Source organism: Gavialis gangeticus, unplaced genomic scaffold (assembly GCF_001723915.1).
Source record: "Gavialis gangeticus isolate Ggan-Ray unplaced genomic scaffold, GavGan_comp1, whole genome shotgun sequence".
Taxonomy (NCBI): Eukaryota; Metazoa; Chordata; order Crocodylia; family Gavialidae; genus Gavialis; species Gavialis gangeticus.
In genome coordinates, this window is record NW_017729033.1 from 36,591,241 (window position 1) to 36,604,829 (window position 13,589).

General features: G+C 37.0%; 1 protein-coding gene across 1 annotated transcript in view; it reads left to right on the forward strand.

Annotated features, from left to right (window-relative positions):
• Window positions 1-13,589, forward strand: part of CPEB2 (cytoplasmic polyadenylation element binding protein 2) — a 126,316-nt gene that overhangs the window by 38,677 nt on the left and 74,050 nt on the right. The window contains exon 5 of the mRNA XM_019525819.1: window positions 7,978-8,028. Coding sequence (XP_019381364.1) covers window positions 7,978-8,028 — 51 coding nt within the window. The remainder of the gene's footprint in view (window positions 1-7,977; window positions 8,029-13,589) is intronic.

A 13,589-nucleotide genomic window follows, 5' to 3' on the forward strand; every position in this document is an offset into this window, starting at 1 on the left:
CTGCAGGTTTTTCCTCCCAAGGTGGAGAACCTTGCATTTTTCAGTGTTAAACACCATCAGGTTCTTGTCTGCCCATTTGCTGAGCCTATCCAGGTCAGCCTGGATCACCCGCCTGTCTTCTGGTGTGGATGCTTTGTCCCAAAGTTTGGTGTCATCGGCAAACTTTGCCAGTCCGCTTCTGACTCCAATGTCCACATCATTAATGAAGATGTTGAACCATATGGGTCCAAGGACAGAACCTTGGGGGACCCCACTGCCACCATAGTGTTTGGGCTTCCTCTCCCTCCTTTGGCTTGTGCTTCCTATCCCTGCCCCTCTGGGTAGGGCAGCAAGTCCCAGGCAGCTTGGGCCTTTGAGATCCAAGTGGCCCCTGAGGACAGGGAAGTCTGTGAAGCAGCTTTCATACTTTCTGTGTGGCTCGCATGGTCAGAGAGCATGGGGAAGATCATGCAGTGGGGTTTCAGGGAAACCCACACAGCTGGGGGTAACAACAGTAGGGGAGGGCATGCCCCAAAGGGAGCACAGGGAGACCATTTAGCAGAAGGGCACAGGGGAGACCACCTGGACGCAGCATTGTGCAGCCCCATGGGACGGGTGGAGGAGGGCCTCTGCCCCATGTGGGTGCGGCTCCCAGCTGCTGAGAAGTTAGACAGCCCGGATAGTGGCCTTGTGGTGCTATAAAGAATTAGTCTAACAACATAGTCCTAGAGTTGGTTGTATTAAATCATTTAATTTTGTCCCTTCTTTAAAGTAATTACAGCTGTGGCATGCAAGTGTTATCTCACTAAAATGAGTAACAAGAGATGCCCATCAATGACTAGGGAGGAGGTAAAGCCTCTGCCCAACATGAACAGGGTGGTGATTTAGTTTTCTATTGTGTTATATCATAATTTGTGTTCCTTAATTCCTAAACCCATTCAGATTCTTTAACACAAGACCTACAGCACTGTTACACGGAATAAACTTATTTTAGGAAATGGTTGTTTTCCTATTGTTTCCCCTTCTCCTTGACTCTCTTATCCTCTTCATTGTGCTTCATCATAAAGATGAAGTGGCAGAGACGCAGGTCCCATTAGAGAAAATGCCAGTCGTGACTATTCTTCAGCCTACTGAGTCATGCTATTGAGACATAAAGCATACATACAAGCACCCCTCAGTGTTATGCAGTAAAGGAGATCGCAAGATCTAATAACTTTTAAACAGAAATAATATTAAAGATAACATTTTAAAAACTGGATGCCAAAAGTTAAGTGTTTTCTTTTTAGATACTTTTGAAAATCTCTTTTGGAGGTCTGGGTATTTTGTGCTTAGGGCACTTAGGTGCATCTACACAAGACATTTACTGGAGTAGACTAAATTAGCTCTGCAGTAAATATCTCAGTATCTACACATGCAAGGCTATTAGGCGGAAGTAAACTAAAACTCTGCAGCAGGGTAGTACTTGTAAGTACTTACAAGTGCTACCCTGCTTCGGAGTCTTTATTCCTCAGCAATGTCCATGTAGACGCTGACCTAGCTAGCTAGGGTATGAGGGTGCTTCAGTGCAGGGACTGCCTACCAGCTAGCCTCGCACTGGAGCGCACACATGCCCTAGTCAGCTTCTCCACAGCACATTGAGCAGGGTTGGAGCAGCCCCAGGCTGCTAGGTTGACCCCCCAGACCCCCTGCCAGCTGGGGTTCCTCTGACCTGGCTCAACGTGCTGCAGTGCTGGGCGCACATTCAAACTCAATAAGCACTGGATTAATTAATTGCACCCTTAGGTGCCCGAATATAGTTCTAGATCTTAACTTTAGACACTAGATTTTAAAATTTTGGCCTTCTTAATTTTTTTATGAAAATGTCATAATATAAGAACTATTTTTCTAAAATAGAAAAAGGGTCCCTGGCCATGCTTTCTGAAAGCCTTAAATATGAGGATGGATTAAAAGGGGGGGAAAAAGCCTATGAAAGCCAAAGAATAACTGACACACAACAGCTGAATTTAAAATGTAGTGGGTGGGCAGAGCTGTGGTAAGTAAGCATCTTTATTAAGATATTATGTCTCTTTAGAAAATATTCAACATAGAAGATTTTTCTGGAAAAGTTGGTTTTTACTGATATTCATACTAGAAAAATCTAAAAAAAACTCAGACACATAAGAAGAGCTTCTGAAATAATTTTCTCTCCTTCTTTTTTTTTTTACTACTTGTTAAACAGTCATTTTCTTTTCTCCAATTTCCTGTCAGCTTCCATATTCCTTTGATGGCTTACAATAGGTTATAAACCATATATTGGAGCCTGAGCTAACAAAAACTATGATCTCCAGTAGTCAGGCTTTTTCAGCATACTGCATATAACAATATTTTAAAACAATTTATTTACATATTTTTAGATTGTCTGGGCTTAATTCAATCTAGTAGTAAATGAAAGATCTATTATAACTGAAGCTTGGTGGGGGGAGTTGCAGATTTTTAACAGTAAATTAAAGCACATTAATACAATGTGTCTTTTATGTAGTACTGCAGCAGTAAAATGAAAGTCCTTGGAATTTTAAGCACGTGTTTCAGATTTAGCTGCTTACAGTGTCTGGAGTATGACTAAGCATCTTGTCTTGGGCTTTTTGGAATGCAGAGCATATTTTGTACGTACCAGTTTACAGCATTGATCCTTATAGCTGTGTTTAAAAGTCTATTTAAGAAGGGTCAGGTTTTACTGATATTAACTTTTATTTCATTTACAGAACTGTAGATTTAATTTGCCAGTTAATTAAATTAATACATGTTAAATAAAAGCTAGCATGTTTATACAGGTGCAGTTCCAACTTATAGAGCATATTAAATCTCTGATAAAAATTCTTTAAAATAGTGTAGAAAAGACAAAGGAGTTATTACATTTTTACTGTTTTGAGCATTTTTCTCTTCCATAAAAACCTGCCTATGTTTTTCACTGAGAGGCAAAAATAGACTTTTTATGTAAAAGTAGTTAGCATGCATAAACAATCTTAATATAAAATCTTAGACCAGACACTTTATAGACTGTCTTAATACAACTAATTACACAAGTAATTAAACATATAATATTTATATGGAATAGATCTGTGTATACTGCTCTTTGTTACTGAGGTATTATCAGTATGTAGTTTATGCATTGCCTTAACTAAAGTGGTTTTGAAATCGGCACAAATCATCCGACGAATGCCATATTTTAAATTGGTAAAATTTAAACTGGTGTGTGATAACTTCAGTTATTAATCAATTTATTAAGTCATACTGTTTATCAATTCTTAGCAGTGCTCCAAAACTTATTAGGTTATTTTCATGGCATTTATTTTTAGAAGTGATGACTGTAGACAGGTTGTTCCCTTTCTGGTTTCTGAACTATAAGGATAAACTCACCTCACTTTTTCAAGCTTCTTGCCAAACCAGAAGGGCTAAATACTTGATTTTATTAAATATAAAAAAGCATACAATAAAACAGACTGGAAATCTCATGTAGTCTCTTGATTCCAATAGCTAGGTTTTAAGAAGAACATGTAATATTTCAAATGTTATGCTGAAAGCGTGACTTGGCATTACCAAGACCCCTTTAAATTTTGCTTATACTTATTTAAATGTTTCCATATTTGGGGGTTCCTCATACCAGTTTATTTACATTGGAACACAGAATACGCAAAACCAAGCCTAAATACACAAACCTTTCTCTAAATAAAAAAAAAATGAACGAATGAACATAGCTACAACTAAGTTTTCCCAGGAAAAGGTTTATGCAGGAACTTCGCTTGTTTGGGTCATGTAAACTAGAATCTTTTAAGGACACGTGAATAAATCTAGCTGTGCTACTTGTTAGTTATATCTTAATTAAGATACCCCTTGTTATCTTACCAAGTTTGGTGGATATACAAGAGAAGGTCTTGCACATGAATTTAAGATTTTACAATTTTTTTTAATGTATCACAAACAGTTTTCACAGTAATTGGATGTAGAAGTGGAGATGGGGAAGTAAATGTAACGGAACCATTGTTACATATGAAACCAGTCAAAACATGGGTAGCTACAGAGGAAGCTAATGTTTTGAACACAACATTAATGTACAGTTACTGTATTACTTCAAAGGGCATGGTTCAGTATAGGCCCTATGCGGAAATTCCTTGTGTTCTTTTTACACCTTACATTTATATGTGAGTAGATATTTATATGTGAGCACGTACTTACTGGTTTAAAGAAATTTACAGCTTTGAATTTCGTGCGGTGCAAATACCTGCAGATAAATCAATTGTCAGCTTCCTAATCATGCTTCTATTTGATTGCTTTTGCTGTTGTCACAACTGACACCTAAGATTACATACTCAAAAGAGATCTTTTAAATATTTTCTTTTGAATACATGGCAGAACTTCAGCTAGGTTCAGAATTTTTCTCTAGAAACTCAGTGTCTCCTTTTATTTCTGTGGGTTTTTATGTACCATAGGTCCTTTTAAAACTAAGAAAATGTAATTGTAAAAACCATAAGCTGACAGGGACACACCTGACTTCTTTAACTTCTTATTTTATTTCAAACTGACAGTGTCATTTTAAACATTATTTCTTGACATTTGCATGCTTGATCATGCAAACTTAACATTTATATGCTTGTATAAGAAAGGGTAAAGCAAAATCAGAGAACTTGTGATCTTGCAACTTCCTTCTGGGAAGAACTCTGCATTCACATGTAATCGCACATGTTGTCTGTGTGGAGGAACCTCCAGGATCAGAGCCTGTAGAAGCTTCTTGAATTATGAAAATATAGAGACAGAACATCTGCCAAAAATGCTCTTTTTCAAATAAATATTCAAAAGGTCTACAATATTCAAAAGGTAAGAAATACAGAAATTAAAATTTCTCATACAGAAATAATGCACAAGATGAATGGGGTCCAGTAGTGGTGACAGCTGTTTGTTAGCTGTCTTTATCCTCATTCAGTCCAACATTATCCAAAGCCTACACTAACTATGGGATTTGTAGGATTTCTCTGTAATATCTGTATGTTTCACAGACATTCAGTTAATTAGTTTCACAACTACTCTGAGAGATGTCACCGAGGCACAAGTTCAAGAGAAAGTTTCATAGTTTTCATAGTTTCTAGGGTCTGAAGGGACCTGAGTAGATCATCTAGTCCGACCCCCTGCTATGGCAGGAAAGAGTACTGGGGTCAAATGACCCCAGCAAGGTGTACATCTAACCTACTCTTAAAGAACCTGAGGGTAGGAGCCAGCACCACTTCTCTTGGAAGTTGGTTCCAGATCCTAGCCGCCCTGACTATGAAGTAGCGCCTCCTGATATCTAGCCTAAAAAAATCCTACCTATCACACACACATATATATTTCACCCCAGGTAGGACATGAACCCACAGTCCCTGGCTTAAGAGGTCAGTCCCTTACCCATTAGTTTACAAAAGTCTTTTCTGATTTTGAGTGCCCAAGTTGAAATCCAACTATGATTTGCTGCCTTTAGCATTTATGTTGCATTCTCAAAGCACTATAAAAGCATTATAATAAGGACCCTATGAAACTGATGAAGTAATTTTAGTATTTCATTTTACAGTCTGGAAAACTGAGAGAAAAAGTAAAGTTACTTGCCAAAAGTCCTAAGTGAATTGGTGACAAATATAAGATTAGGCTTTTAACTTTAGAGATGCCTGATTATCAATCCTGTGCTCATTTCTATATAAAACTACTGGATGTATCCGCACATGCAATTAATGTAATGCAGTAAACTCCAGCGCAATTTGAGCCAAAAGAAACTGCTCCCAGGCATAGTATCCACATGTGAGCCTGGGACAGCAACAATTTGAGCTGGGGCAAAGCAGGCTTCCAACTGGCTGGGCTGACCAGGCGCAATTTACAACGATAGTCAGTGTCCACATGTGCATTTCAGCTCAGTAAATTACTCTGCCATAAGATAATACTGTCCCCAACAGTACCATCTTATGAAAGAGTTAGTTTACTGTGCCCTAATACCATCACATGTACAGATGGTGACACTTTACTGCAGAACTAATTAGTCTACGCTGCAGTACTGTGTACATGTAGATGCACCCACTGTCTTACAGTGCAAGAGGGGCAGTACACCATCCACAGCTTCCTTCTGACTTCAGTTGGACTAGTAAAGATGTTCAGTAGTACTGAAAATTAGAACTCTGTTTCCCCAAACTGACCACTCAAAAAATGAAGAAGAACATGCTTTTACGAGTCTTGTGAAAAGCCAAGGATGTAATCTTTTGTATGGTAGTCAGCTGTCTTGATCATAAGACCATCCATTTTCTTGTTATAGTCTTTCTCATTCTCTCCTCACCTCAAGTTTGTACAGCAAGTAAGGCAAAGGTCCTAACTAATCTTGATTCATTCTCTGAGTCCCAGCCATTCTGTAGAATAAATGAGAAAACAGACCCATGGTAAAAATAAATAGTATGTAACTAAAAATTATCATAATACATATAAGAAACTTATGGAATTAAAATTGCTGGGACAGCATTAATTCTGGCATTCCCTGTTTTTTGAGAGCTTAACTTCAGTGTGTTAACTCTTTTTGGTAGATTTTGGTATGTTATTTTCACTATTATGTCTTAAAGTAAAAATTGTAAACTCATAGTTGAATAGATTTTCCATCTCTTTGGCCAAATTTCAATATCCTGCTGACAATTCTGGCAGAATTCAGGTTTCCCAAAAGACGCACTGTTTGAGAAAAACTTGTAATGCAAAGTGTTAGGCATCCTTTCTATAAGGGTTGCTACTTCATGCCTTCTCTGGGTGCTTGGGTTGTTTTTAGTTAAAGCTTAGATATACACAAAACCTTTTAATAATATTTAAACAGTTACGTCCTGTTCTGAAAGCCCTGTGCACACAAAATTCCCATTGAAAACAGCATGAGTTCCACAAATTCAAGGCTCCAGGTTTGGGTATTTTGTTATGATTTAGCAATAATCTGTTTTCAACATATTTACTTATGTATTCAAGTTTAAATAATTTTTGATTGTATACTTAAGGATTACTAGCAACCAGCTATGTTCTAATAAAGCATGTGAATATGTAGGGTTTTTTCATAAGGCATGTTCCAGTGAAACAGAGCTGCTATTGTAAGTTTCTGTCTAGATCAGTTTGCAGTACTATCATGTTTGCAGCTTCCTGTAAACAGAAAACTTCTCCTTTCATAAAAAAGGAAATTGGAATGAACAGACCTTTGCTATGCTTTTTAAACATGCAGTTTAAAAGAAAATCCTCACTTACTGCAAATATATTAAAATACAGTATTTTAGTAATTTAGCATCAGGACTTGGGGTTTTATATATCACTCTTTGCATATTTCATTTTACAGTTTCACTTTTTTAATTCATAAACTAGCTGATAGGTATCTCCTAGAGAGTTGTCAGAATGTTAGCATAGTAAAGTTTCATAAAAATTCCATAAATAAGTATGTAATTTATTTTTGTTTTATCAGGCTTAGCGGGAGAGATGAGATATACAGCGATTTATTTGAAGTCACAAAATGTATTTATAAATGGACTACATGTTAGTTAACTGCTTTAATCACTCTTTTTACCAGAGTTTTGACACGCTGATTCTGGGAGACTTTTCAAATAGCAAGTTAGATTCTGGTAACCAATGTGCATCAAAATTAGTCTGAAAAGAAAACTAAAGCAACGGGCTGCTTGAAACAAAAACTGGCTTTATCCTATTGGCACTGATCCCAAAGAACATTGCAAATCTTATGACAAGAGAATTAAGGTTAAGAAGTTTGCTCATGTCAACTTCAACTTGGGTCAAGGGTATTGTTGGGTAATGTGTTTGCAGTTAAATATTAGTTCTTTATTCCCTCTAGGCAAAAGGGAAATATGTTACACATTTCACTTTTAAATGGTGGTGTCCCCCCCTTCTTCCTACCTCCCTCTATTTTCTCTTCTTTTTTTTTTTTTCCCAGTGTAATAGCTAAAACCTTACTGGTTTTTGGTTTTTGTTTTTTTTAAGGTCGTTTGAATTATCCACATCCAGGGACTGACAATCTTTTGATGTTAAATGGTAAGTTCTAATCTTATAACAGCTTCTAATTATCTCTAGCTTATTTTAAATCTGAAAAGTTAGTGTAAAATTGTACTGTTATAGTCTGTTATGGAGTTACTTGAAACCAGAGACAAGGGCAGTCTTGCAGGGATTGTCACCATCTTCCAGGGTTAAATGGTAAGAGCTAATCTTGTAACAGATTTTAATTATATCTAGCTTAGTTGAAAACTAAAATACCTGTATAAAACCATATTGTTCTTTTCTGTTCCTGAGCAATGTAATATTCTGCTCTCCAGAGAACTTCTAATATTCTGTTATACAAAAGGACTAGAAAAATAGAAAGTGCGGATTTTATGACCAGGTACCTTGTGGTTGTGAATGGTGAATTATGCCCTTAATGCTGCATTTGTCTAAAATAACATTTTATTTTGTATGGTTTTGGAACTAGCTTTCTTTGAGTGTATTTCTGATTCCTAGCCATATGAAATGGAGGCAAGCCTCTGTGAGATGGAGTTTAGCTACTTTTTATACCTATTGAAAGCATCAGACCAAATTTATCCATCTGTGTACAGTAATAAGTCATATTGCACACAAATCTTATCTGCACTGGAAAAATCCGAATCTGTAGGAGTTCATTAGTGTAGCTCCACTATGTCTGAAATCGTAGTATAGACTGAATTGACATTTTTGCAGTTGTGTCCAAATTTTGCCAGTGTATCAATGTAAAGCTTTGTTTCAAACTGAGACTCTTCAGGCCTTCTTCTTTATTGCCTTACACACATGCAAATGACTACACAAAGATATAAAATGCAATACCAGCAGATTTTTACACAGTAGGTTCGTCAGTGATTAGAGAAATCTGAATTGGTTGAGTTTTATACCAACAAAAGGAGAACATGGCACAAGCACCCAGTGTGGTGAATAAGGTCAAATCATGCAGATTATTGTAAAACCTAGTGGATGAAAAATATTTTCTTTTTTAAAAATAAAATTTACCTCCTGGCAGTACAAACCCTGTATCCCTAAAATTTAGCTGGGAGCTATACTGTTTGTGGATGTGCTTGATAATTATGAAACTTATTCCACCACAGATATAACTGCAACCACAGTGCTAAAATGTGACCTGCAGATTCCAATATCCTCTGATCAGTTTGGGGCCACACTTAATAAAAATTAAATGATTTGCTAGGATATAGACAGACCAAAAATGTGCACATTAGGATCCTAATTCTGCAAGTTGCCCCACACAGGCAGATATCCATGACAATGTGGATGTGCATTATTTTAAAATGAAGTCTGAGCAGCCATAGGGGAAATCTTTTCTTTCCTTTTTATTCCATTTGTTTTATAAGCAACTGTCAAGTATTTTGAAATCATCAATGTAAAAGATGTCATCTTTTACATGTTGAATTTCTTTTAGCATGTAGGAGATAGTTATTCAATGGAATATATTATGGGATCTTTGTTTCCATAGGAAAATAGAGCTCTGTATTGTTGGTCTACTGAAAGCAATGTTTTTAAAGAGATGGAATTCGTATCCAGAGACTGATGTTTTCAGTGAAATCAGTGGCAGTTCTGTTGTTGATACCAGTGGGATCAAGATTGGCTCCCCAGTGCTGTTTGGAACTTAGCAATTAGCATAATTGCTTTAGTTCTTTAAAGTCCGCTATGTCAAATTTATTGCTTTAAAAAAAAAAAAAAAGAAGAAAAAAATCCTGTACAAGCCTGATGGTCAGATCCAAAAAAGTACTCAAGCACTTTAAATTTAGATGTTCAGCAGTGTACTAACAGGGATATCCTGCTCTCTGTTTCAGAGCTAGTGTGCACCAGACTAGACTTACCCTTACACACCTGTGCAGTTCATAGCCCTGTATTGGGTGCCTTGGTTCTTTCATATAGTGCATGAAGAGACAAAGGTGCCTTAGAATAGGATCCATTGAATGGGGAGCTTCCTAAAGCCAGTATGTTAAGTACAGTTGTTTAGAACTTGCTAATTGGAAATGTTACGGACGGGCTAGTTTTAAGTCCTTGCAGCAAAATGTGGTTGGGAGAATCTATAGCTCCTGCCCTCTTTCTTTCAAAATGAGCAGCGCTCACTTTTTTCATTTGAAATGTGTGGTAGTGATGAAGGTGGTTAAAGCGTTTCCCACGTGCTTGGAGACATCTGCCTGAGAGGATTCAAAGCATCATCTCCCTCCTCCCAAGAGAAAGATCCTGTGGGTGTGAAACTCCTTGACATATGCTAATTGAACCTGGGTCTACCTCATCCTCAACAGTGCTCTAACCAAACAGCATGGTATAAAAAGGGAGTGCTGGCATCAACTTCTTTTAAAATAAAGTGACAGTTGTCATTGCATTTTGTAGGAGGTCCAGACTTATAATTACATGCTATGTGTACTCTGAGAACACCATTGGGATTTAGCCTTGGAGACTTAGACAGGGGAACATAACTATGGATTGCGATAAGTATTAGGCACAAGCTAGGTATTGAGATGCTAGACCCTGTTGAGACTGGTCTGGGCTAAGCATATGCAAAGAGACACAATCCTAGACCTGGAGGGAATTTTCAGATCAATCACGGAGGTTCTTACGGATGTTATATGCCTTCAGGGTTGGTTGATAATTAAGCCAGCACTTTTAGGGTTGCAATTTTAAATTTAGGCACTTAAAGCCCACCTAGGTTGCACTGTAGGAACTTAAGCCTTTTTTATAGATCTGGTCCTGAATGTGTAACTGGCTTTTTAACTGTTCTTGATCTTCTTTTTTGAAACTTCTGTTGCATTTAGATTCTTCATGTTTGATTTTTAAACTCATTGTACATAATAGTAAAAGTTTAAATAATTAAGCAAACATATATTCACAAAAAGTGAAACTGACTAGCTTTTTCATTGCTCAAGTTGAATTAAATATAAAAAGTGAATAAATAGTAAAAATAATAAACAGTAAAATCATTTTTAACACTTTTTAAATACAAACCATCTAAAAGGAAAAAAAAACAAATAAACTATTTTTTTCATATGTGGTAACTTGAGAGGGTTTCTTTCCATGTTCACTTTGCCTCATATTATAGTATGGGAGCTCCACAAAAGGTCAAAGTATAAAACCTATTATAATTTTTCTAACTTTAACATTTTGAATATTTTACAAATATATGCAGGGATTTTAATAGTGAGGTTAATTGACCTTTGGAACAGTTTACTGTGAGGAGGGAGTCTCCATCCTTTGATGTCTTTAAATCAAGAGAGAATGTATGTTAAGAGATGCTTTAGTTCAGGCCAGATTAATATTTAGATCTGGACCCCGATGTGCCTCATAGGCCAGAACTGGACCAACCTCCAGTGGTGGAGAAAGCAGCAGTGGCACTGACTGCTGCAGGGATTAAATGCACCTGTTGCTTATCCCTCCACCACCCACACGCATACCCAACAGGGCTCTATATTCTGGAATTCAATGGTAGTCCCCACTCCTGCTTGCCCCACCTGCAGGCTGCATGATATGGCTTTATGGGCCAGATCTTTTCACCTCTAACTTAGTTCAACCAGAAGTTAGTGGGCCAGATACAGAAATTACTGGGTGGCTATACAGGATATCAGACTAGATAATCTAGCCTTAAAATCAATAAATACATAATTTTTTTTTCAAATGAGCCTAAAGGAATTAGGCATCCAAATCAGTATAATTCAATGAAAATTAGGCACTTTGGATTTTTAGACTCCTTTTGAAAATTCCAATTATAAATAATTTATCTAAAAATGGATAATAAAAATAAGTCCTAAGAATGAAAATGCCCTTCATAGCCTTGATTGTTACTGCTTTAACTCTTTAAATTAGAAAACTGTCGTGTACAAATAGTGGAATTTTATATTTACTTTCCATCTTAAATATAGTAGCTTATTTTGAGTATAACAACTAAGTGTTGTAAAATTATTCCTTCTGTTAATCAACAATGACAAACTAATTTGATTAGTATTGATTTAGGCACTTAAATAACTAAACAAAGCCTATGCAGTACTTGTTTGTAAGTAGAATAGAAATTCCAGACACCATATGCAAGATAGTGAGATCCAAATTTTAAAGTACCGAGCTGTCTATAAATTCTGTTGGTGATGATCAAAAAAAAAGCCATGATGCGCATCCAGACAGGTGCTGGCCCCAGGCTCTGGCTGCCCCTGGCTGCAGTTCTGGGACAAGCACAACTTACCCCACACCAAAGTGCTTGTCTGGGCTTGTGCACAGAGGCAAAAATCCCCAGCTCAAATTTGCACCGTTTCTATTTGAGCTGCTGCAAGTGCAGATGGCTGCATGTGTGGACGTGCCCAATGAGTCTTTCTACTCCCATTCCCCTATTGTCACCTCGTATTACACTGGTTTGCATTGCAGTACTAGAATATTAATTCCTACATCAGTTTAAATTCCAATAACTGCACACCATTAGAGAGCTAGAGATCTAAAATAAGACGATTTTCCATTAAAAAACATTTTCAGGAGTATGTACAACACTTTTCATATAGGGAGGTCCCCAGATATGTAATTTTAAATTAAGAGATTTTTGCCTAGATAAACTACTGCCGGTGACTTAAATTTGTGGAATGTGTTTGTTATAATCTTTCACTCCATCTGAGCCTTTAATTATCAAGCACTGGAAAAATGCAAGAAATAATTCTGTTTAGCTTGTTAGGCTTGGGTGCTGCAATCATTCCCTTCTGATGCTCAGGTGGTATAGAAAGAATCCTTTTGGCTGCAGCTTTTGCAATGCTTGAGAAGTTCAGAACAGAACATGACTTGCCAAGACAGAAGGATGTTGTGTTTATATAACCATGCACATTTAGTATATATAATCATGTAATACAAAAGGTGTGTGAGAATTTCATAAGCGTTTTCAGAAACATATTAATAGTTATTGAATCTAGTACTTATTTTTTTTTTAATTAAGAACATCAATGTGGCTATCATGTTCTAGTTTATCTGTGGAATAAAATCAAGCCAAGTTCAGCCATAAGCCAGATCCTTCTCACATTATTCCTGGGATATTATTTAAGTGAAAATTTTCTTAGTGTGATTTTGTTTTTGAAGAGGTGCAGTAGGAATATGTGTAATGCTGCTGACTTCAAATATAGAAAAATGCATGAAGCCAGCAATTACATATTTACATTTAACATCCTACTGAGTCAGGAAACTTTCTGATGACAGGCTGTTCTGCAAGATACATTGCTCTTTGTATTCACTGTTCTTAAAACCATTAATCTTTTTTAACAAACACCTTAGATATTCTGTTATTAACTGGGTGAAAATATTCAGTTCTGTTTTACCTGATCTTTGTTTAAAAATAAAAATCCAGCCTTTTTTTAATTATACCTCCAGATAAACATTAATGGGCAAACCATATTTGCTCAAATCCAAGACAAGATTTTTTTCCCCCCCAATTGGCATGGGGGAAAAACCCCTCTTCCCCCCCTACTCACTGGGCAGCCCCTGTACCAGCCCCAGCCCCAATCCCTCTCTCACTGTGGGGGCATTAATCTGCCCCCCCACGCCCCACCTCAACTGATTTACCAGCTGGAGGCAGCTGTGTCCAGCAT